Raw genomic sequence first — 24,026 nt, 5'->3', positions numbered from 1 at the left:
TGTCGAACAGCTCTCACAGTGAGGAAGTTCTTCCTGATGTTCAGGTGGAATCTCCTTTCCTGTAGTTTGAAGCCATTGTTCCATGTCCTAGTCTGCAGGGCAGCAGAAAACAAGCTTGCTCCCTCCTCCCTATGACTTCCCTTCACGTATTTGTACATGGCTATCATGTCTCCTCTCAGCCTTCTCTTCTGCAGGCTAAACATGCCCAGCTCTTTAAGCCGCTCTTCATAGGGCTTGTTCTCCAGACCCTTAATCATTTTAGTCGCCCTCCTCTGGACGCTTTCCAGCTTGTCAACATCTCCCTTCAACTGCGGTGCCCAAAATTGGACACAGTATTCCAGGTGTGGTCTGACCAAGGCAGAATAGAGGGGGAGCATAACTTCCCTGGATCTAGACGCTATTCCCCTATTGATCCCCTATTGATTCCCCTATAAAAATCCTGTGTACCATTCATTATAGACTAACAACTTTTGTTCCATTTGTTTCATAAGTTTTCATGGGCTCTTGCTGAAGTGTATGACAACCAAAACTTACTAGTCTTTAACATGTTTTTTCTGCAGCAAGTTAACTACAATCATAAGAAGTGGCCATCATTGAGTGTTGCAAATGACATGCTGCAATTTAGCAAGAGATGGAACCTGTGGTTCCGAACTACCTTTTTCTGCTCACCTCTTAGTGCTAGAGATGAAGAATGAAGAGACTGAAGCCCATAATTGTCTTACAGCCCCAGACCAAAGCTTATTTAATCTATTGGAACCACTGTGTTTTAAATGTGTTTTAACTAATGATTTTATTGTGTTGTCGAAGGCTTTCATGGCCGGGATCACAGGGTTGTTGTATGTCTTTCGGGCTGTGTGGCCATGTTCCAGAAGTATTCTCTCCTGACATTTCACCCACATCTATGGCAGGCATCCTCAGAGGTTGTGAGGTATGGATAAACTTAGGCAAGGAAAGGAAAGAATATATATCTGTGGAGAGTCCAGGGTGTGGCAAGAGTCCTTTGTCACTGGGAAGCTAGCATTAATGTTTGTTAATCACCTGACAGACTGTGCACAAAGAATCTGCGAACCTCACCTCCTCCAAGGTGAACTAAACCACCTAAACTGGTCTCTACAGGCCAATGGATACTCCACCACAGACATCAGAAGAGCTGCAAGGCCAAGAACAAGCCATGAGAGTCAAGACAAAGATCCACCCAGAGGAAAGGTGTTCTTACCATACATCAAGGGAACCACTGACCGCATAGGCAAACTGATGAAGAAGCACAACCTACAAACTATCTACAGACCCACAAAGAAAATCCAACAAATGCTACGGTCAGCGAAGGACAAGAGGGATCCTCTCTCCTCTGCAGGAGTCTACCGGATACCATGCAGCTGTGGACAAGTATACATAGGGACCACCAAACGCAGCACCCAAACAAAAGTCAAAGAACATGAAAGGCACTGCAGACTAATTCAACCAGAGAAATCAGCCATAGCAGAGCACTTGATGAACCAGCCTGGACATAGTATATTATTTGAGAACACAGAAATGCTGGACCACTCCAACAACTATCATGTCAGACTACACAGAGAAGCCATTGAAATCCACAAGCATGTGGACAACTTCAACAGAAAGGAAGAAACCATGAAAATGAACAAAATCTGGCTACCAGTATTAAAAAACTCTAAAATCAAGACAGTAGATGGGAAACAACACTCTGAGGGCAGAGGACAGCTAATGACTGAACAAAGGATGCCCCCAGGTAAGAGACAAAAACCTTTCCAATGCTGATTAGGGTGATTAACTGAAACATTAATGCTGGCTTCCCAGTGACAAAGGACTCTTGCCACACCCTGGACTCTCCACAGATATATATTCTTTCCTTTCCTTGCCTAAGTTTATCCATACCTCACAACCTATGAGGATGCCTGCCATAGATGTGGGCGAAACGTCAGGAGAGAATACTTCTGGAACATGGCCACACAGCCCGAAAGACATACAACAACCCAATGATTTTATTTACTGTTTAAATTGTTTATTTTGTTTTATTGATTTCCTTTATTAACTTGTCATTTATTTTGTATATATTGTTTGTTGTGAGCCACCCAAAGTCCTTTCAGTGAGATGGGGTGGGATAGAAATAAAGGTGATGATGATGATGATGATGATTATTATTCCAACATGGTTTTACATAGGATTGCAAGAGTTTCTTCCACCTCACATCAAAATGCATGTGTTTCTGTGCATATTTGTTTAAATGTGTGTAGATTTGAAAATGCTTTGTGTAAAACATTTTATTCCATTCGCTATAATATGATTTTGATTATACTTAAATTTAGCCCCCCCCCCCCCCCGGCAGATGTTTCAAACATATGCATTTACTGGAAACAAGTTTTGGTGGGTACATAAATTGATTGCAAGAAAATGTATGGACGTCAGATTGGAGCTTGCGATTGGTCTGTGTTCAGATGCAAGAAATGTACATTAGATAAAGTGAAAATGAAATGAAATGAAACAAATTGATCTCACATCGTTTGCAAATGTACCTCATACCTGCAGATTCTATAAAATGAACTAGAGAAAGGCACCAATGTTCAGGGAATAGAAGATTGCTGTGCTGAACTTTCTGGCCTTTTTCTTTGGCCTCAAGTTGCTGCAGATCATAAATTACCTTACTTGCATAATTTATATTAAGCACACACTTTGGGGTTTGATGCATAGACAAGTAAGCCTATTATCAGAATAGAGAATATATCTTCTGAAAAAGTCAAAACAGACAATAAGGGATACAGAGTAGATGACATGGGAAGGGGAACAATAAGTTTATAGATTAAACTGTCATAGATACTTTCACATATTTGCAAGGTAAAAAGAAAGTGAATTGAAATCTATTGAGTTCAAAGTTTTGCATGGAATACTAAGTGATTATTGCGGCAGATAATTAAAATTTAAAATATTAAATTATTTAACATGTTCTAAATAATTGAGAGAATTTTAAAATCCTAAGCAGGGCAAGACTGGAAATAGCTATACAATATATTGCCAACTCCCATAAAACAGAAGATACACGTTACCATATACCTACATTACATGTATTGATGGGGAAAATGAATTCCAACAATCTCATATATGAAATTAAACTATATTGATCTGCATTTTGTGAAAGAGAAAATTGAGAGCTATCCTCTGAAGAACATTCAGTAGATATATTTCCAATATAAGCTCAATTGATAATATTCAAAAATGCCTCCTGCTCAACACATGCCACACCATGTGAGAAAACTATTCATTATAAGCCTGATTTCAGTCTTATTTTCCAATAAAAACTGCTGAGATAGTTGATTTGTTCTGGTGATCAACTGTGTATGGAAGAACATATTTACAACCAACAAAGACAGGAATTCTCTGATTACCAGTTAAATTGCGGACAAGAGACCTGTGGAAACAGCTTGGTACCTGATTGTGATTCAATTTGCTTTTATTTTATTTAAATCAACACATTCCTGAAAAACATCTTACATTTACTTGTATCCTGAATTTCCATCACACATAGCCCAAAGCAGTGTCCAACAGTAATATAAAAATGTTAAATAGAGGAAAACACAGAAAACACTACAATATCAAGAGTTGGAAGCCAATTTGCTTTGAATGTGATTTTCCTGCTTCTTGGCAGGGGGTTGGACTGGATGGCCTGTGAGGTCTCTTCCAACTCTATGATTCTATGATTCTGTGTTGTTCCATTTGTATTATGGTTTTTATTCCTCTCATAGAATCATAGAGTTGGAAGGGTCCTCATGGGCAATCCAGTCCAATCCCCTGCCAAGAAGCAAGAAATTGCATTCAAAGCACCCCGACAGATGGCCACCCAACCTCTGCTTAAGAGCCTTCACCACACTCTGGGGCAGACAGCTCCACTGCTTAACAGCTTTCATGGTGAGGAAGTTCTTTCTAATATTCAGGTGGAATCTCCTTTCCTGTAGTTTAAAGCCATTGTTCCGCGTCCTAGTCTCCAGGGCAGCAGAAAACAAGCTTTCTCCCTCCTCCCTATGACTTCCCCTCACATATTTATACATGGCCATCATCATGTCTCTTCTCAGACTTCTCTTCTGCAGGCTAAACATGCCCAGCTCTTTCAGCACTCCTCGTAGGGCTTGTTCTCCAGACCCGTGATCATTTTAGTCACCCTCCTCTGGACACATTCCAGCTTGTCATCATCTTCCTTAAATTGTGGTACCCAGAATTGGACACAGCATTCCAGGTGTTGTCTGACCAAGGCGGAATAGAGGGGCAACATGACTTCTCTAGATCTAGACACTATATTCCTATTTATGCAGGCCAAAATCCCATTGGCTTTTTTAGCTGCCGCATAGAATTGTTGTTGGCTCATGTTTAACTTGCTGTCCACAAGGGTTCCAAGATCTTTTTCACACGTGCTGCTGTTGAGCCAGGGCCCCCCATTCTATATCTTCCTAAGTGGAGTATCTTGCATTTGTCCCTGTTGAAGTTCATTTTATTAGTTTCGGCACATCTATCTAATCTGTTAAGTTCGTTTTGGATTCTGTGCCCTTCTGTTTGTGTTCTCTGAATGTAAAGAGGGGGATCAGCCACTAATTCTATCACATAGTTCCCTGCATTCCCTGGAGGTTTAGAGGACTCTGTAAAACAATTTGGAAGGTGGTACAGAAGACCATAAATAAAAACTGCCTCCTCTCTTTCTGAATCAAGTAATTATCTAAAACTAGATTCCTTTCATTTCTGGATATCTCTGGATATCACCCAAAAAACTCAACATAAAAACACAATGGGTAAAACATCATTAAAATCAATAGAAAAAACAACTAAAAATACTTACAACATCTTTAAAAGTTAGTTTATAGGCCAAAGTCCTGTTTAAATTAAAATATTTTTGCCTATTGGCAAAAAGTAAACAGATTTGCTGACCAGAAACAAGGCCAGCCAGAATGATAAGCCAAGGTTTTGTTCCTGGCTTAGTATTCTGGTTTGTTGGAAAAAGAACATAGTAGAGATCCCAATTGGGATAGATTGGTAAACAGATGACGGATGGAATTTCCCTGGTTTGCTGGGCTGCTCCTAGTAGCAATAGCATCTGTTAAACCAACATAATTGTTTATCCATGGCAATCTAGAATTTTCAGCAATTCTGACTTATTCCAACATCTGAAGTGGATGCATGCATTTTATGTGATATATATGTACACATTTTACCTGCATTTTCCAAAGCTACCAAAATGTATACATGAACAAGCTCTGTCTTTTTTGTTTGGTTTTTAAAATTGATTCTAGAATATTAATGGTTTACTGTAGAATGCTAGGATTTTTTAAATTGAATAGTGATATAAACATGTGTAAGGAAACAAACAAGGCATCTAATTTCTGGAACTCTTGATATACTATAAGCATGCTAACTGTGTACTTATAGTTAGAATTGCAGAATGCTGAATCTCTTCTGTATCAATTGTTTGTTTTGTATGTTTTTAAACAGATCCTTTCAGCCAAATAAATGTCTATAAAGGAGCCTCTTCTCAGTCTTCAACAAAACATACAATTTCCCAAGTAGTTGGTTGTAAAGGAGGGATCACGGAACTAGCTGTTTGGTTACTGCAATGCACTCTATGTGGGGTTACCTTTAAATAGTGTTGAAAACCTTCAGTCTAAAGAACTGCAGCCAGATGGTTCACTGGGGCTAACCACAGGGAGCAAGCAGCGCCACTTACCGCCAATTTCTTTCTAGGTACAATTTGAAGTGCTGGTTACAACCGATAAAACACTAATCAAATTTCTTCTGAATTAGCTGTCTTTCCATATGATATCTTCTACATTGGGGGAAGGGTCTCTGTCCCATCACTCTCACCCATACATTTGGTGTACACAGACACGTAGGCCTACATGGTCTTGGTGTCTTTGGGAACTAACTTCCTTCCATGCTATTTTTCTGCAGGGATGTGAAGACAAATTGCTCATAGGAAATGGGCTGTATTATGGTAGGTGTTTGTTGTTTTCTTTTTAATGATTTTAACTACTTTTAATTTTATTGATAGTTTTAAACTTTTGTATCAGGTGAATAATAGCAGTAACAACAACTTTAACACAAATTCATTCTAGATTCAAACTTACTGGAGTCAAGAAGAATCTTAAGACAGGTATTGGTTCACTGAATGTTATAGAACAGAGATTCTAGGTTTGGAGATACCTGTCATTCTCTTTTTAGAAAGGTAGTACTGTCCTCCATTTTCCAGAGGCCTTATTCTGAACTAGAGAAATTTTATCAACCTGGATAAATTTGAAACAAAAGGTGATGGGGGGCATGGGGGATCATATCTCTTTGAACAGTCCAACTCAACATTGATACGCATACCCTTTATAGGCTTCTAATTTCTCTGTTCAAATAGGAATCGTAGTTTCATAGAATAATAGAGTTGAAAGTGACCACATAGGCCATCTAGTTAAACCCCCTGCCATGCAGGAAAGGCACAATCAAAGTACCCCCAACAGATGACCTCTGTTTGAATCAGTGGTTCTCAACCTATAGGTCCCTAGGTGTTTTGACCTACAACCTCCAGAAATCCCCAGAGTTGTGAGTCCCCAAGGTCTCCAGAAAGCTAATTTATCAGCTGCTAGGATTTCTGGGAGTTGAAGGCCAAAACATCTGGGGACGCACAGGTTGAGAACCACTGGTTTAAATGCTTCCAAGGAAGGAGCTTCCATCACACTCCAAGGAAGAGTGTTCCACTGCTGATGACAGGATTGAGGAGAATTTTGTATGCTCATTGATAACAGCTGCATGGAAATCGTCTGCCTTCATCTGTAGCTTTCTTCAGAAGTCTTCTTATATGAATCCTATTATTCCTGATTATTGGCAAAGCTGTCTGGGACTGATAGGAGTTGTAGTGCCAAATTTCGAGAAAGATAGACGTTATGGAGAGCTTTATAGAGGCTCTCTCAGCACTGTTGGAAACAGATTGCTGGGGTAGGTGGATCTTGGACTGACCAAGCACAGCAATTCTTCTGACCGTGTGATACATTACACCTTTATTCTTTTTCCCTAATAGAGAAATACTTGCAAACACTGGGGGATTTTTTTATTGCCACTTAAAGAGCCAGAACCCTGCTGCTTGCATTGCTGTTTCTGTCAAACACCTCAGCTAAAGCAGAAATCAAAGCATAGTAAACTGAGCATGGTTGAGCTTGGCACCAACAAACTGAAAGGCATTTTACCTTAATTCTTACCTAATTGTAATTACAACTTTATACAAATACGGCTATAAAATACTCACATTATTTAATGGCTTGTTTGCTACCTACTATGAGAAACACTATATTTTATAATAATATTAAAATACACAAATATATTAACTGTTAATAATATTTTAAAACAATATTTTAAAACTATAATAATATTCAGAACTAACTGCAATATGCTACAAAACTGCATTTAAAATATTATTGCTACTATTTTATGTTTAAAATCTGTTTTTCATTTGCTCAAATATTCTTATTACAAGATGAAAGGATATGAAAAAGTGGTGAAATGAATAGGACATTTGATGGCCCTGTAGTGAAATCAGAAATTAGGAGCAATAAACGCACACACATGTTCTTAGAGTAAAACATGGTTATAACTTGACTCACAATCATTCCTAGGACCTTGTGCACCATAGTAGTAGTAGTAGTAGTAACAACAACAACAACAACAACAACAACAACAATTTTATTTCTTACCCGCCTCTTCTTATGGCAGGTCACAATGTAATTAATAATCATAATAATAATAATAAACAACTTTATTCATATCCCGCCACCATCTCCCCGAAGGGACTCAAGGCATCTTACAAAGGCACTCCAGGGTGCAGGATATAATATAAAACAGTACACGAGTATAAAACAATATCACATAAAATTATAACAACAACCACCATCAACACATATAACATAAAATCAAAATAGCACAATTTTAATGTAGTTAAGAACACATAATCATTATATAAAATATTAAAACGTATTTCTGCAAAATACACAGAACAATGATTAAAATATAGTGGACATAAGACATGAGTTTAAAATTCATGATTTTCATAAATCCATATACCACATGATCCATGTGCTGTCTAATGAAGCCCACCCTGCCTTTTGGGAAAATCATGGAATGCTGGACACAAGGGTTCAATGGCTGTAAGCCAGGCAAGGGCAAACTTCAGCCCTCCAGGTATTTTGGACTTCAACTCTCACAATTCCCAACAGCTGGTAAGCAGGCTGGAATTTCTGGGAGTTGAAGTCCAAAACGCCCAGAAAGTCAAAGTTTGCCCATGCCTGGTGTAAGCCATTGTTCCTAATTTGATTTTGGATTCACCATAAATTTACCCTTAAAGGGATTTACAAAACAGAGGAGAATAGATAGATAGCTGTATAGACTCCATCCCCTCCCCTCTGAAGGATTTCACTCAGTAACACACACACACAAAAAAACCCTTTCCAATGCTGTGACAAGAAATATCAGACTGAAACAAAACAAAAAAACTGAGGTATTGGAATACTAAGAACAGGAAACTCAAACTGACTGAAGGAAGGAAGGAATGAAGACTTGAGTGCTACCTGGGAGAATACTGAAACTCTTTGGGACCATCTTACAGGGGATTGCACCTTATGATCCATCTAAGCAAGCCTTGCTCGTTCTTCCTCCACCAAGCAACCAAGTCAAGTTCAGACTAGCCAAACTCATGGAGTTCTTAGAAAGACTCACTTATCAGTCAGAAAAGATGATGATGACACTCCATCACCTCTATATCCCCGTGGCATGGACGCTGGAACTCAGGTTTTTCTCTTCACCAACACCACCCAGGACTGGCAAGTATACAATGTCAAGATATTTATGGAAAATGCCAAATGAAATAAATTTTATCCAACTGTCTCTTGGGGAATTTGGGCTCAGAACTATTGCCCTTCTTTTAGCAAACTATTTAATAATTTTATCTGTGCTGTGACTCAGTTTTCATCTGTGTGAAATAATTTACATAAAAGATGGTCAGCTGTGAAAGACTAGAAGTTCACATTAGTCCACCAAAATATCTTGAAGAGACACACCTATTCTCACAAAAAAAAAAAAAAACCTTTTGCGCTAAAATGTCCTCTATCAGACAATGTTTAATAGTAAAAGGGTGTTCTAAAAAAATCTCAAAAATAAAATATTAACCTCCTAGGGTGCCCCAATCATGTGGAAATGGCCTCTACATCCCCATGAGATAATTTTAAGGCACTTTATAGCAAAAATATTTTTTGAAAAAAGTTTCGCCCTTGGGATGAGAATCATAAAAACAGCCCTGGAGGACCAAAGCGTGCACTTTGCCCACCATGCTTTACCTCATTTACATTTAGCCATCCCATTTCCCCAACAGGCAGGCTGATGTCTTCTGAGGGAGAGAATCTACCCAACTTCTTAGTACCTGGTTCTCACTGCCAGTTCACGGAAACTTAAAAAAATTAATTTATTAAAATATTGATGAAATCATAAAAATAATTTAATAAAAATAAAAATTATTTAAACCCTCAATCTTGGCTGGGAGGAATAAGGGAATGGGCCTCTTTGGTGGTTGCTTCCAGACTCTGGAACTCCCTTCCGAAAAAGACCTGGATGGCCACACCCCTGCTTATCTTTTGCAGGCAGGTATAATGTACCTTTGCCAATGGACATTTATATAATGATAAGAAACAGGCTGCTGGGGATGGTTTTAGGTAGGATTCTGGGGTGGAAGCATAGTTTTTAAATGTATTTTTATGTTTAAATATTTTTAAGTTTATTGCACAAAAGGCTTAATTTTTTTAAATTTTAATATTCATTCATTTGTTGTATTACTTGTGCTGCTAGCTGCCTTGAATCCCTGAATTGGGAGAAAGGTGGGATAAAATATAGTAGAGAATTAAAAATAAATTAAAAATAAAGTTGCAGACAGTTGTTACCCGATTCTCTTCCTCTCATTATCTATCTCCATTGGGAGGGTGGGAGTGGGATAAAACGACAAAACAACAATAAAAACATTTTTTTTAAAAAAATTATCTATCTCCATTCCTTGTGCAGGTATTTCATAGTCAGAACAAACAGACTTATGAGGCCCCTTCCACATATCTGTATAAAATCCACATTGAACTGGATTATATGGCAGTTTGGACTCGGATAATCCAGTTCAAAGCAGATATTGTGGATTAACTGTCTTGATATTCTGGGTTATATGACTCTGTGGAAGGGCCCTCAGAAGCAAATGGATACAGCAGTTGAAAAGATGTTCATTCCAAGAAAACATCCCTTTACAAAAAACAAACACACAATTGATGTGTACTTATTATAGTATGTACCTACCACTGTTCTTCAATTCCCTATGCTCCCCATGCTTGCAACTGTATTTATTTATTTTTCTCAAAAGGCACAATAAAATGCACAATAAATTGGTAACTGCCATCATCTGACACACTGTTCATTTACCTGGCCTGAGATCAACAGGGTTCAGATCACAAAGTGGTAGTAATTACTACATATTAGAGAATTTTATCTTGATTACTGAGTTTTTGCCCCCTTGGCTTTTTAATCCCTATCCACACTACTTCCAAACCATTATACGCACTATAATCACAGCACTGTAATACTGTTATACAGATAAAAGCTTTGGAGAATTTATCCTGATCTGAACACAATGTCTGCATTCACTGATTTGCAGTCTACTAACAGAATTATTTCTAGACTGGCAGGCAATTATATGTATATCTGCAATTGTATGTGCATGCCTGTAGTTTATTCATAACTACTGTATATACTCAAGTGTAAGCCAAGTTTTTCTCTGTCAGCTTATATTTGAGTGAGGGTCCTGGCTGATTTATATTTGGGTTGGCTTATACTCGAGTATATAGGTAATCAGAGTTGGACAGTCTTATCTTATTAAAGTCTTATTATTATCTTAAATTGCAGTTGTATGTAAATATTCAAAAACATTTAACGTCCTGATGCTTCAATTAATGTAATTTTATTGGTATCTATTTTTATTTTTGAAATTTACCACTAGCTGCTACATTTCCTGCTTTCATCTTATACTCGAGTCAATACGTTTTTCCATTTTTTTGTGATAAAATTAGGTGCCTCAGCTTATATTTGGGTTGGCTTATACTCGAGTATATACGGTACACTTTTTGGAAAGCTTGGACATGCATTCACCAACTGAAACCAACTGACAACCCATGTACACTCATCCAGAACAGATCCTAAAACAGCAGCAGAAGCAGCTCCTCTGTTTTTATAGGCAGCTGATCTGGAAAATAAGCTCTTTTGTTCAGGAAGTAGAACAATAAACAAAGAGAACTTATTTATCTTTGGGAAATTATTGCTTTAGTTTAATATGTCAAAGGATGGGAAGTAATCACTCTCTGAAGGAGCATTAGAGCAACCTACCTGGGTGGGGTAACCCAAGAGTGGTGTCTTGTCATGGGCATGTCCAGACTTGTTCTAATGGGAAAAAATAATTTAGGGTTAACTCATGGGAGAATGGAGATAGCAGGAAGTTAATTGGATTACTTTTTAATGTTGCCATGTCAAGAAACAGCAATTAGCAAGAAGAGATGGCTACATAATATTTTGGATACCTGCCAAAAGACTGTGGTTCACGGAGGCCTAAAAGTCATAGCAATTGTTCTCTAATCCCAAATCCCTACTTTATTACTTTTCGTGACATAGCCACACATGTCACAAGGAAATATCCCAGGGATGGGAAAGAAGGGATGAACACAGATTATCATGCCATTGGTAGAACAGGAAGAAATTTAGCCGAAAATATGCACACAATTTGCATGAGAAAACAGACTCAAAAAAATCATGAAGTTATAGAATTATAAAGCTGGAAGGGGCACAATTATTCTAGAGTTTCAATGGGAGATAAATGGGTTTCAAATGGTATGAGAGAGAACAAATAAATGCACCCAGGAGAACTGAAAGGGGGGAAACCAACAAAATCAAATATCAGAAAGCTTCATATTTCAGCTCTGGCCATATAATACTTCACACTCTATTCCTCTAAGTAAGAAACTCTGTTTCTCAAAATTGTTAGATGGTTGCCACTTTTTTCAAAGTTGGATTAAGAAGCAGTGAATCCCACAGTAATAATGAGACATCATTGCTGTCTATAATGATAAAAAGCTGAAATGAGTCATATGCTTTGTAACAGAAACATTCCCAACGCTTTCAAGGAGAAAACATTTAGGAGTTCTCTACCATTCATAAACTGAGATAATTGACATTTCCTTACATTAAGGTACTAGTAAGACACCTTAACAGTTGTTTATTTTTCAGATTAAAAAATCTACAAAAAGATCTTACATTTATTTTTAAAGTTTCTTGATGGGATCCAGATTTAAATGTGCTTCTATACAAAGATGGGCCAAAGAAACTGAGATCCAAGGAAGAATGAATTCCGTATCCAGCTGCAGCTACCCATTACTATCTCCCATATTGTTGCCTATCATCCAAAACCTTAAAGAGATGTAGAAATTGGTAAAAATTGCCTCCTCGTGGGAATGGTTTATATTTATTTATATAAATATATAAATTTATATTTTGCAGACTGTAATCAGTGACAGACCCCAAACAGTCAGCTTCATGTCTTTTACATAACCATATTCGTAACCAATAGATTAAAAAGGTAGTTTTATGGAACTCTTTCTACGATTATAATAAGAACACCAGATGGAAACAGAAATGTTGACACAAAGTGCACAGTCCCTTTCTCAAACTGAGCAAAGTGCATTAATTAGACTGCAGAATTTTGAGTAAATTACATTTCTTTGCTTTTCTCTGAATATTTGATACAACATAGTACCAGTACTCTCCAGGAGTTGAAAACCTATCAAAATGGCCTCCTCCAGAAATGAATGGATGCAGGATGATTCCTGGAGTCTCCAGAGAATTTTTTCAGCTGCTACTTTGCGAACCTGTCAAAGTTCTAGTTCATCTGTGGGAGAGGGAGCTGACCTGGTAATTGACATGATCACTCCTGAGGGACAGGATTGTACAGAGCTCCTCCGATTGTTCAGAGCTCAATCTACTTGGCTTTCTGCAGAGCCTAGAGTAACACAATACTTTGATATACAGACAGTGTGCTGGCGAGAGAGTAAAATCTTGGGGAAATCCAATAAAACGTGTGCTAGAGCAGATTTTAAGACCTATACTGTGGTGACAGTGTCGCTGAAGACATTGTTCTTTTCTACCACTACAGTAACATCACAATATTATCTAGCAAAGCTGTGCTGAGTTTAAAAAAAAAGACTCTTTTATTCTGAGTCCCAAAGAAGTGAGGGAATTCTCAGGATGTAAAATACTTTGATAATATAGATCACTTGCATTCAAACATGGAGAATAGACTGAGAATAGACTCTGGAGCTGTGATTTAGACAGGTGGTTGTTCTTGATGCACTGAATATATTTATCTGTTAGAGTATGTGATATTTATATCAGTAACATATGGTTACCAGAAAATTAATATGGAGCCTATTTTAAAAATAAGGTTAAGTACAAGCAGTAGCCACACATCATGTAGCATGAGTAGGGTAAATCAAGAGTTACCTGTATGGTATTAGCTATAAATTCAACATGACATCTAGTGCATTTTAAAATTCACTTCATCAATCACAATAGTATCTACACAGGTTTGCTGTGAGCTTTCTGGGCTATATGGCCATGTTCCAGAAGCATTCTCTCCTGACTTTTTGCCCACATCTATGGCAGGCATCTTCAGAGGTTGTGAAGTCTTCACAACCTCTGAGGATGCTTGCCATAAAAATAGGCAAATCACCAGGAGAGAATGCTTCTGGAACATGGCCATACAGCCCAGAAAACTCACAGCAGCCCAGTGATTCCGGCCATGAAAGCCTTCAACAACATAGTATCTACACAGCCTATAGACAAGATAGTTTTTTTTCCCCCATGTGCATATTCAGTATGAAAAAAATCTGTGTTTACATGGTTTATAGTTTAACAACTGAATGACAATTTTAGCATCTTCCCAAATTATGAAATAGTTGAACAAAAATTAAATTCTTAGTGCATAGATTGGGACTTGAGTTAATTATGTCAATGAGATGAAATAAGCAAAATTTGCCTTTGCAGCAAGAAGTTTACATACTAAAAAGATATAAAACACTTGTAATTGATTTTATTCAAATTAGGATGAAATTTTTTTCAGTTCCTTTTTCTCATTAATTAGAAATGCCCCTTGATATTATGACACAGACAACAAAAAACTGAGTTCGTTACATAATGTATTATTTCTATATAAGTTAATATCTTGATATGCAGTCAAACTCAAGCATTTTTAAGCAAAGGTAGTAAACTATCCTTAACAAGTAAAGCTATAAGTTACTATCTTTGACCGCTTATGACTTACAATTTTAAGTTGCATATCAAAATTTTGGTGGAAAGGTATTTGAGTGTTTTATATCTGCTTTATGGTTTCAGATACATTTCAAACATTAGTTATGTACACAGAGTAAGCATTTCAGAATGCTTCTTCATATTGCCAGAATAATACAGAATATTTGTAAGGCCTTAAGACAATGTATCTTTACAATCAAACATCTAGAATATTATGTCAAAGGTGACATAATCCATTGGATCAAATGAATGGTCTACCTACTACAGGCAGTCCCAAGTTACGAACAACGGTAGGTTTGTTCTTGTTGAATTTCCATGTAAGTCGGAACAGGTACATTAAAAAAAAAGTAATTCCAGCTATACACACACAGCTATATATATTAGCTTTGGGTAATATTGGGAAGGGTTAACACCCCTGGTGTTTGTTTTGCCATCTGGGCCCTTTCTGAAGATTTAACCTCACTTTCTGTCCCTGTGATCATTCAATTTTGAAAAAAAAAATGCTTGTTGTAGAAACAAGGATCGATGATAAAGCTTCAGTGGAAACACCTTTTCCCCATGATGACTCTTTCAGCAGTGAATTTCCCTTCTGAGGGATAGATTTCTCAAACTTCCTGTTGTCTCAGCCCCATTCTTAACTATGAGTCATTTGTAAGTCATATGTTTGTAACTCGGAGACTGCCTGTACAGTATTTTGTTCACACAATGACCTACCAAATTAGAAACCCACCAGCAAAAAGCCTCATATGGGAAACCTACATGTGTGAAATGTCGCTTCCCCAGTTTTGTTTTACAAAAACATTTTTCAGAAGCATACTGACCCTAATATTAGAGGAAATAGACAGTGTGAATAGTATCCAGTATGGAAAAGGCTGTCAGTATGAATAAGAATGTTATCCTTATGGGTAAAGTTGTAGTTACTGTTCGCTATCTTGTACCCTTATAAAGCCATGTAAATAGGCTCCCATTCCTATATCTTGTGTTCACAAATTCCACCATTTATCTATATACTCTATGAAGAACTACTTCCTTCTTCCCCTCTAAAACCACTCACTGTTGAGCTTCAGTAGCTGATCTTCTAGGACAGTGGTGGGGAACCTATGGCACGAATGCCAGAAGAGGCACGCAACACCCTATCTCCTGGCACATGTGCTATGGCCTGCTTCCTGCCCACCATCACACCCCCGCTTGCCCATTCACTTGCCCACCCCATCATTCACCCTTTTGCCTGCCCCTCTTGCCTGCTCACCCACTCATTTGCTCACTCAGCCGCGCATCACTCATCATCCTACCTCCGCTCGGTTGCTTACCCTTGCTTACTCACTCACCCATTTGCCCACCCTTTTGCTCACTCACCCCTTTCCCTTCTCACTTGCTCACCCCATCCACCCACCACTGCTTGTTCATCTGCTTGCCCACCCCCCACTCACTCACTCACTTGCTTGTCTGCTCCTACTCCCTCATCCTCCCGCTCAACACCCCCCTGCTTGCCATCCCCTGAGAGACCCACCCCCCCCCCCCCGGGTTGGCACTCTGTCTCTAAAAGGTTCACAATTACTATTCTGGGAGTATAAGGGAGAGCAAACACCTGCTTTAAATGCTCTCCATGCAGAATTTTATACATTTCAATCCGGTTCTTGCCTCACTTGTGTTTTTCTCAGCCCAAAAGCCCTTTCCTCATAATGAAAGTATCTCATCCCTGTGGTTGACCCTATTATTCACTTCTAGCCCAACAACATTCTGCTGGAAAAGTGAAATCCAAAATATTCCAAGTATAAAGCAGTGGTGGCTCATAGTCTTAGTCTTTATTACACCAGCCTGTTGTCTTATGGCAATTGTCTTGTTTAAGCAAACAGAAACAACCTATTATTAAAATAATCACTTCAAACCTCCCAGTAATTGAGCTATACTAGCACTTTGGTAATGTGGATTCCTGTGATCAATTAGTTTTTTGCACAGCCTCACTTCCTACTCATGTCCACCCCATACAGCACATGCACAGTCCCCCCCCCCCATTTGGATTGTGAGATCTTCCTTTGCTACACAATACTGAGACTGTCATGAAAGGAAATCATTGCACAAGAAATAGTAATAGAACAACAGTGATACTGCATTCATTGAAGTTTTTTTGTGTCAATGAAAACAGATAATCCATTCATGATTCAAGCACAATGTAACCATAGGACAGACATAAGCTATAAGTTTCAACCATAGGCAAATTTAATCTGCTGTAATTACACTTTATCAACTTCGTGTGATAAAATTCTAACTGTGGGGGAGAGAAGCTAGTTGTTTAGTATATCTAGAACTTGTACACTTTTTTATGACTAGCATATGATATCACAGTGGCTGAATCATCTAGTGTATATCAGAATAACCGATGTCAACAATACAATATGTTATTCTTTTAGTTCAAGAACACGTTTAATGTGTAATTACTTACCAGGAGGTTTCTTATAATTAGGTTTATCTTTTACATGATTTTAACCTATCATTTCAATGAGATTATCTTAGTTGAATTTTAACATTTTATGATTTTTAGCTGATTTCTTTTGTGAACCACTTTTAGTGTACTAAGGCAATGCTGCTGACACTTGGCTGCACTTTTACTAAAAAACCAAATTCATTTCCCAGCCCATCGCCTTTTAACTACTTCAATCTGTTATTATTAATGAATGGTTTAACTCTGTTTTTAGATGTTTCTGTTCTTGTATTTATTATTTTAGATATTTTAATTAATTATATACGACCTTGGGAACCCCATTATGTTGACATAAGCACTTCAGATAATAAATAAATGTTATATGTTTATTTTGCAAAGCAACAAATTACTTTTGGCACACAGAGATATTTTTTACCATCTTTAAGGTGTGATGAAAATAAATCTCTAGTAATAATAATAAAAATTAAGAATAATTTTATTTCTTACCCACCTCTTCTCATTATTTGAGGCAGATTATAACATGACTAAAAACACACAATCATAAACATTATATCAAATACACATATTCAAACATTTCTACGAAATTCATATTGCCCAAAAAAGAAAGGTTGGAGACTAGTCTGTAATGATTAAAGTCCAGGGGATCTAGGGAAGACTGTCTTAGCAGCGGTCTAACTACTACTTCTTTTAAGCAAGTTTGAAAGTTCCCCTCTCTGAGAGATTGTATTTGCATCTCCTCCCTTGATGACCAACCAAGAGGGGCAGGGATAAAAAAAATCAGGTTGTCCTTACTGGCCCAAGCAGCTTGTCCAGATCAACAGCACTTCTTCTCTAGAAAAGTAATTCAGTTAAATGTTCTCTTTCTTTCCTACTAACAAAACTGTTGCAATAATCTGTGGTAAACTTCTGATAAAAGCTCAAAAGGAATTTAGAATGATAAAAGACATTCTTCCACTTAGTATACAAGGTCCAATAAATCTTTCTTTTCAAAATGATACATGATCAAAAACATTGTTTTTAAAAAAAGGAAAAGTAAAGACTAAACATACATTTAGAGCAAAAAACAAGAACAAAACAAAACCCCAAAACACCCAAGACACAAATCCTAGTTCACTTCAAATCTTTTAAACTAAGGGATATTTTCAACAGTCACATCCAGAAACCAGGTTTAGCAGTGGTACTCACTCTAAGCAAAAGCTTGCAAAAAGGTAAGCTTCCCTGGTTTTTCTCCAAAACCAAATGTGAGTCAGAACACATCCGCAAAATATGAACAAAAGAATCTCTCTCTCTCTCTCTCTCTCTCTCTCTCTCTCTCTCTCTCTCTCTCTCTCTCTCTCTCTCTCTCTCTCTCACACACACACACACACACACACACACAAACACATATTAGTTGACTAGTTGCAAAAATAAAGATAGACAGACAGCAAAGAAGCATAATAAAAACACTAAATTCTACAACGTTTAATTTGATTCCTATGAAGGTTTGTGTTTCTTGACTACATTATTTCACATCTTTGTATCAGCATCAAGCACTGTTATACTGACCATTTTTAAAAAATTTACAAAATATTTTGGTTCTATCTATTAGAAAACTAAAAAGAAGGGAAGTGAATATAAGAGCATATGCTTCAGTAAATAGAAGATCTCCGTTTCAGTCTATAGTATCTTCAGTCACAAGATATCTGCTAACAACGCGAGGAAAGACCTAGGATATGAAAAAAGCCAGTGTAAGACAATATTGGAGCAACTGTGCTAATTTGAGTATGATCCAGCTTTATATGTTCAGAGAGAAGGTAAGAAAATAAGTGATTATAGTTTACTTTATAACAATAATCTAGCTAATAATCACCATATACAAAAATATAGTATCTTTAGAAGTCATTAAGCATGTCAAGGAGCTCTTGGACGGTACCAGATTCCTGTGACCACACTCCATAACATGTTCTCATAAAGACTAAGTATGAGCTTCATTTCTAAACATGATGAAAAATAATATCCACTCATATGAGCTGTCTGGAATATTCTCCTAAATTGCTCCCAAAAATCATTAATTGATTCCTATATCTCTCCCTGACATCCCACCTCACCAATCAACTTAAGGTCCTACAACTTAACATTGCAGAAGTGTCAATAGTGTAAACCCACCATCCATTCTGTTCCTACTTACCACTTGTTCTCAGTTTGTAGGCTTAATTTAGGAGACTATTATAACATGGACAACATGGATTGCCTACCTATACTGGGAGACTGAGGCTGGCAGCTGGCCCATGTTGGAAGGGTCCATCAGGCATGGGTTTCTGGGAGAGGCAATTACCACTGTCAAGCAGGCATAGGCTGATGAGTTAGTAGCAGTCCCTAGGAGAGGGCAAAAAGCAGACAAGGGAAGATGGGAGTCAAGGGCAGGGGAAACAGGGTCAAGCAGGTATAGGATGAAGAGAACAGATCCCTAGTAGAAGGTCTAGAAGCAGGAAATGACTTGACACAGGAAGGTTTATAGAAGACTTTAATTCAGTTGGAATCGGGGCTAAGTGTCAAGAAAGGTGTTATCATTCACTGCAGAAATGTGGGGTGGGGTGGGGTCTGTTCTTTAGGCCATCTGTTTTGTCTAAATTATGAAAACAGCTCTTATATTACGAACTTCAAAAAAGAACAAATTGTCAATAAAAATAAGCGTACTATTTTGACTTTTTGAGAACCAGCATCTTCTAAATTTTCTGGTATGGCTATTTCTACGATTTCGTCTCTTCACAATTATTCTAGTCCCAAAATAGTTGGCTATGCTTGACAACGTTAGTTGTAATAGCTTGAATGATATTGATTCCAGTGAGATTTAAATGTGACTCCCTTTTCTTAGTATTGGCAATGCAGTTTAGTGACACATCACTTCTACCAAGTAGATCACGCTGATATTAATACTGCCAACTAACCCACATTAAAAGGAATGCAAATCACAATAATCTTTGTGGCTCTAATTTTTAAATGGCAATTTTATATAATATCTGGACTATAAAAATCAATAGTTAAATAAACATGGTTGAATATATTATGACTTTATCACATTCATATCTTCTCAAGACTGAAGTGCCACTAAGGTCACTTGGAGATTTCAGTGGGCAACGAATTGCAATCTAAAGGTGTTATTCAAAGTAAACTTTCTATAAGTAAAGGTAAAGGTTTCCCCTGACGTTAAGTCCAGTCGAGACCAACTCTGGGGGTTGGTGCTCATCTCCATTTCTAAGCTGAAGAGCCGGCGATGTCCGTAGACACCTCCAGGTCATGTGGCTGGCATGACTGTATGGAGCGTACCTACAATATAACGGAATTTTTATTTTATTTTTTATTTTTATTTTATTTATTTTTGAAAAATACTTCTATTTTTGCCTATTTTAAGACAAAAATAGAAGTATTACAGAAGACACAAACTCACTTCTGGATATTAATTTCCTCAAATTGACTTTATTCACTGAGAGTGAGCAAACAAAATAATCTGTCAGTAAACTTACAAAGAACCTGATCTGTCAGACCAAGAGACTTTTAGATTATCATTCTGAAGTCTTCTGGACTAACTCCCAATTTTCTGCTCTGTTTGTAATTTAACTGGAATCTAAACACCTAATTCAAAATAGAATGAATAAACAGTTCAGACATTAAACAATATGCTCCCATGTGAACCTTCCTGGCTTGGCAGGAATGTAAGAGTGGGCTTTCTTCTCCTAGGTGGGGAACTTTCTATCAAAAGCATTTTTTATTGTGTCAGAAGCAAACTGAGGCATGTAGCTTCTGGTGTGAGATAATCGGCCATTTTAAAAGACGTTGCCCAGGGGATGTTACCATCCTGTGGGCGGTCTCTCTCATGTCCCATCAAAAAAGGTTAAAATGGCCTCCCTATTATCCTCCTGGCACCAAGACCTCTATTTAATCAACAATTTATCAGTTAAGCTGTGTTTTAGTTGAGTTTTGCTCTATTCTTTCTTTGATTAATCTATTTTCCATGTTTTTCATGTTTTAATTGTACTTGAAATAATTTTATTAGATGATGGCTCTTTTATATTTCAATCAAATAATACATAAGAACCAATGATAAATCCCATTAAAACACAGAACGTAGAATGTCAAATGGTTTCAGCAGAGACAAATCACTGCATTCTAAGCTATGAATATACCTTGATGCAGATATTCTTGTGGGCAGAGGAAATCTAGTATATTTGAATTCAACAAAGTACAGGTAATCCACAGGTTATGAACAAGATAGGTTCTGTATTTTTGTTTTTAAGTTGAACTTTTTATGTAAGTCAGAACAGGTACATTTTAAGTGTAACTCCAGCCTATCTATCTATCTATCTATCTATCTATCTATCTATCTATCTATCTATCTAATCTTTGGATAGCATAGCAATGGGTTAACACACCTGTAGTGTTTGTTTTGATGTCTGTGCCTATGTTCAGAAGATTTCACCTCAGTTTCTGTCCCTGCGATCATGGATTTTGATAAATGTGGCTTGTTGTGGAAAAAAGATTGATGATAAAGCTTCAGTGAAGACATCTTTTCCCTGTGTTAACTCTTTCAGAGCTGTGTTCAATAATAGGTCTCAAATTAATAAAATGGAAAAATGTAGTAAAAAAAAGTAGTAAAAAAAGCTCCAAAATCAAATAATAATAAATGTTTGTTTAATGAAATAAAGTAAAATAATAAAATATTTTTTAAAAAATAGTAAATAGTAAAAATTATAAAATTACCTAAATGCTAAAGATTCTCTATGGGTTTGCATTGTAACATACAAAAATCTTGTAAACATCAGATTTAGAGAAAATCTCAGAGTCAAGGTACATTCCACACAAAGATTTATGGAGCAACATCCAGTCTTTGAAGGAACAATTTCACTAACTGGCAGTGTTTTGTATCAATAGCTATCTTCAGAGACGGTCAGCTGTAAGTACCCCCAAACTTCAGGCTCTGTCTTTCGTAATTATTTCTTGTTCTTTGCACCTTCTCCTTCTTACTCCTTAATTTTTATTATTACTTTTAGTTCAAGTCCTTCTTAGCATCAGGGTAATTTTCATAACAAATAAATGGCTACCACAAGGCTGAGAATGCCAGCAGGGAGAACTTATAGCAAACGTCACCTTGTAGTAAAATAATATTTTGCTGAATCCACTACAGTGATTTTAGGATAAATGTTGCTCCAGCTTCCAAATCTTTAGAATGCCAAAACAGGTCCAAATAACTAAGTACAAATGAAAAGCAATTTCACTGGTAACAAGGTAAGTGAAATTCTATCAGATCATTTCAATAATATCCCTACTTCAGCTGCTCCTAATTACAACTAACTGTTCCAAATCATCCCATAGATTCCCACAGATACTAGCCAATACCCCTTCCCCTCAAAATGGATACAATTGGCACAGTAGTGCAAGAGCAGTAAATGTGTTCCTGGTCACAATTACTACTTCTACTTAACTCTAGGTCTAGGAGCAACTCCAATATAGCAAAATAGGGAAGTAAACTTTCACTTACTTTTGTCTCACCAAATCATCATTATCATAATCATTCTTCAGAAGGGATTTACACATTTTTTTTACACTTTTTGGACTATTTACAAGAATGTAAAGAAATTTTTCAAAAGCCATTGTGTTTCAAACAAGAATGTAATTTGATGTATGCCATGCTCAAATGAAAGGGACCAGAGTAGTTCAATCCCACTTATCACCTTGTGAAATTGTTTCCACACTTCCTAGAGAGCAAAAGAGGCATTTTCAGAAAAAGAAAGGAAAATCCCAAATCCTGTCTTCACAGGTTGAACAAGCTGAGGGGAGGGGCACTATACTCACTGTGTTAAGGACAGAAAGACTTTCTTCCAAAAATGAGGGGGGGGGGGGTCCATCTGAAACTATAAAACACCTATAAACTAGTCATTATTACTGATAGGCTGTCTTCCACTGATTGGTATGAACAGGAAATCCCCTCCCACCCAAACTATGAGTGAAAGGGTCATAATATATTAAACGAAAACATGTACAAAAAAGTGAAGAGTAATATAAAATAGTAATAGAACTAAATACTAAATGCTTGCATGAATGAAAAATATTTTACATTTTTGTGTGAAAAACCACAGAATATTTAAAATCACAGCAGACACTTTGGCATGTAATAAAACCATCCTCTTGGCTTGGATACAGGGTCAATTGTGGATATTTCTGTATGGTGCAATAAGCCAAAAATAGTATACACAGTGGTTTAGACTGCCTAATGACACTGTTATTTTTGGCCTCTCCTGAGATATGAAATCTGTGCCATAGTTCATCTGCCTGATTCATGTTTCTTGGAAGTTCAGCCTTGTCCAACATGCACCTCACCTTCAGAATGTGTCTTCTGGGAAACTAATTTCAGTTACTGGAAGCAGCAGATGAAAAAAAAACTACATAGTTAAGATCACACCATGGAAGAAGGAATGTGGGATTTAATGAAAACTCTAGGAGGTTCAACAAACTTCTGAGATTCTAAGATTTTACTGATAAGCTTGGTTTCAAGGGGGGGGGGTGTCTTGAAAACATGTTCACAGCTTTTAAAAAACAAACAACATAAGCAATAGAGAAAAAGTGTCAGGCAAACTGGCCTAAAGCTGAAGGACCATAAAGTAATCTCATCATTAGCAGACACAACAGCACAATTGCCTCTGAAAGCTTTATTTTGCACTTTAAACCAATAAAAACATCAAAGGAAGATTAAGGTATCACTTTCCCCTTCTAGAAGAGCATTCAAAAGAGCATTCAGCTTTTATTATAAGACTTTACCCCCATTTCTATGAAATGAAACCTGCTTCATCCCAAACTAAAGAGAAACTCAGCCTGGGTCACTATCCTTCTTAGAAACTTGAGATAAGCTGGGATGGACAGGTTGCTAACCTGTATCTTTGTTTCTTTGTGTGATTATCCATAAATTCACATAACTGGCAGTGCCATAACAGATTTTCAAAGGCTTTAGCAGTTTAAATTTTGGTGGTAACTCCGCTCCTTCTCTCTCAGGCATAAATATGCCCACTTGTAGGTAGGCTCCTCAGTTATATGGCTGCAGCTGCAACCTCTGAGGATATTGACATGGGCCAGCAGGGAAGAAGGGCATAGTTGTGTGAATTCACAGATGACTACTTGAAGGAACACAGTTACAGATAAGCAACTTGTC

At 37.2% G+C, this 24,026-nt stretch overlaps 1 protein-coding gene across 19 annotated transcripts in view; it reads right to left on the bottom strand.

Annotated features, from left to right (window-relative positions):
* npas3 (neuronal PAS domain protein 3) overlaps nucleotides 1–24,026 on the bottom strand; it is an 835,855-nt gene that overhangs the window by 627,133 nt on the left and 184,696 nt on the right. For 5 of the 19 annotated variants that reach the window (XM_062967540.1, XM_062967568.1, XM_062967548.1 and 2 more), the window contains one exon: nucleotides 11,434–11,487. The exons of 7 other annotated variants lie outside the window; for them this stretch is intronic. In XM_062967540.1, the coding sequence (XP_062823610.1) occupies nucleotides 11,434–11,487 (54 nt within the window). Of the gene's footprint in view, nucleotides 1–11,433; nucleotides 11,488–19,080; nucleotides 19,202–24,026 lie in introns of all 19 variants that reach the window. 7 more of the 19 variants (XM_062967581.1, XM_062967574.1, XM_062967576.1 and 4 more) reach the window with 2 other exon arrangements.

The sequence above is a fragment of the Anolis carolinensis genome, chromosome 1, assembly GCF_035594765.1.
Source record: "Anolis carolinensis isolate JA03-04 chromosome 1, rAnoCar3.1.pri, whole genome shotgun sequence".
Lineage (NCBI taxonomy): Eukaryota > Metazoa > Chordata > Lepidosauria > Squamata > Dactyloidae > Anolis > Anolis carolinensis.
Note: the sequence above shows the minus strand (reverse complement) of the source record. Positions and strands in the feature narration are given on the sequence as shown.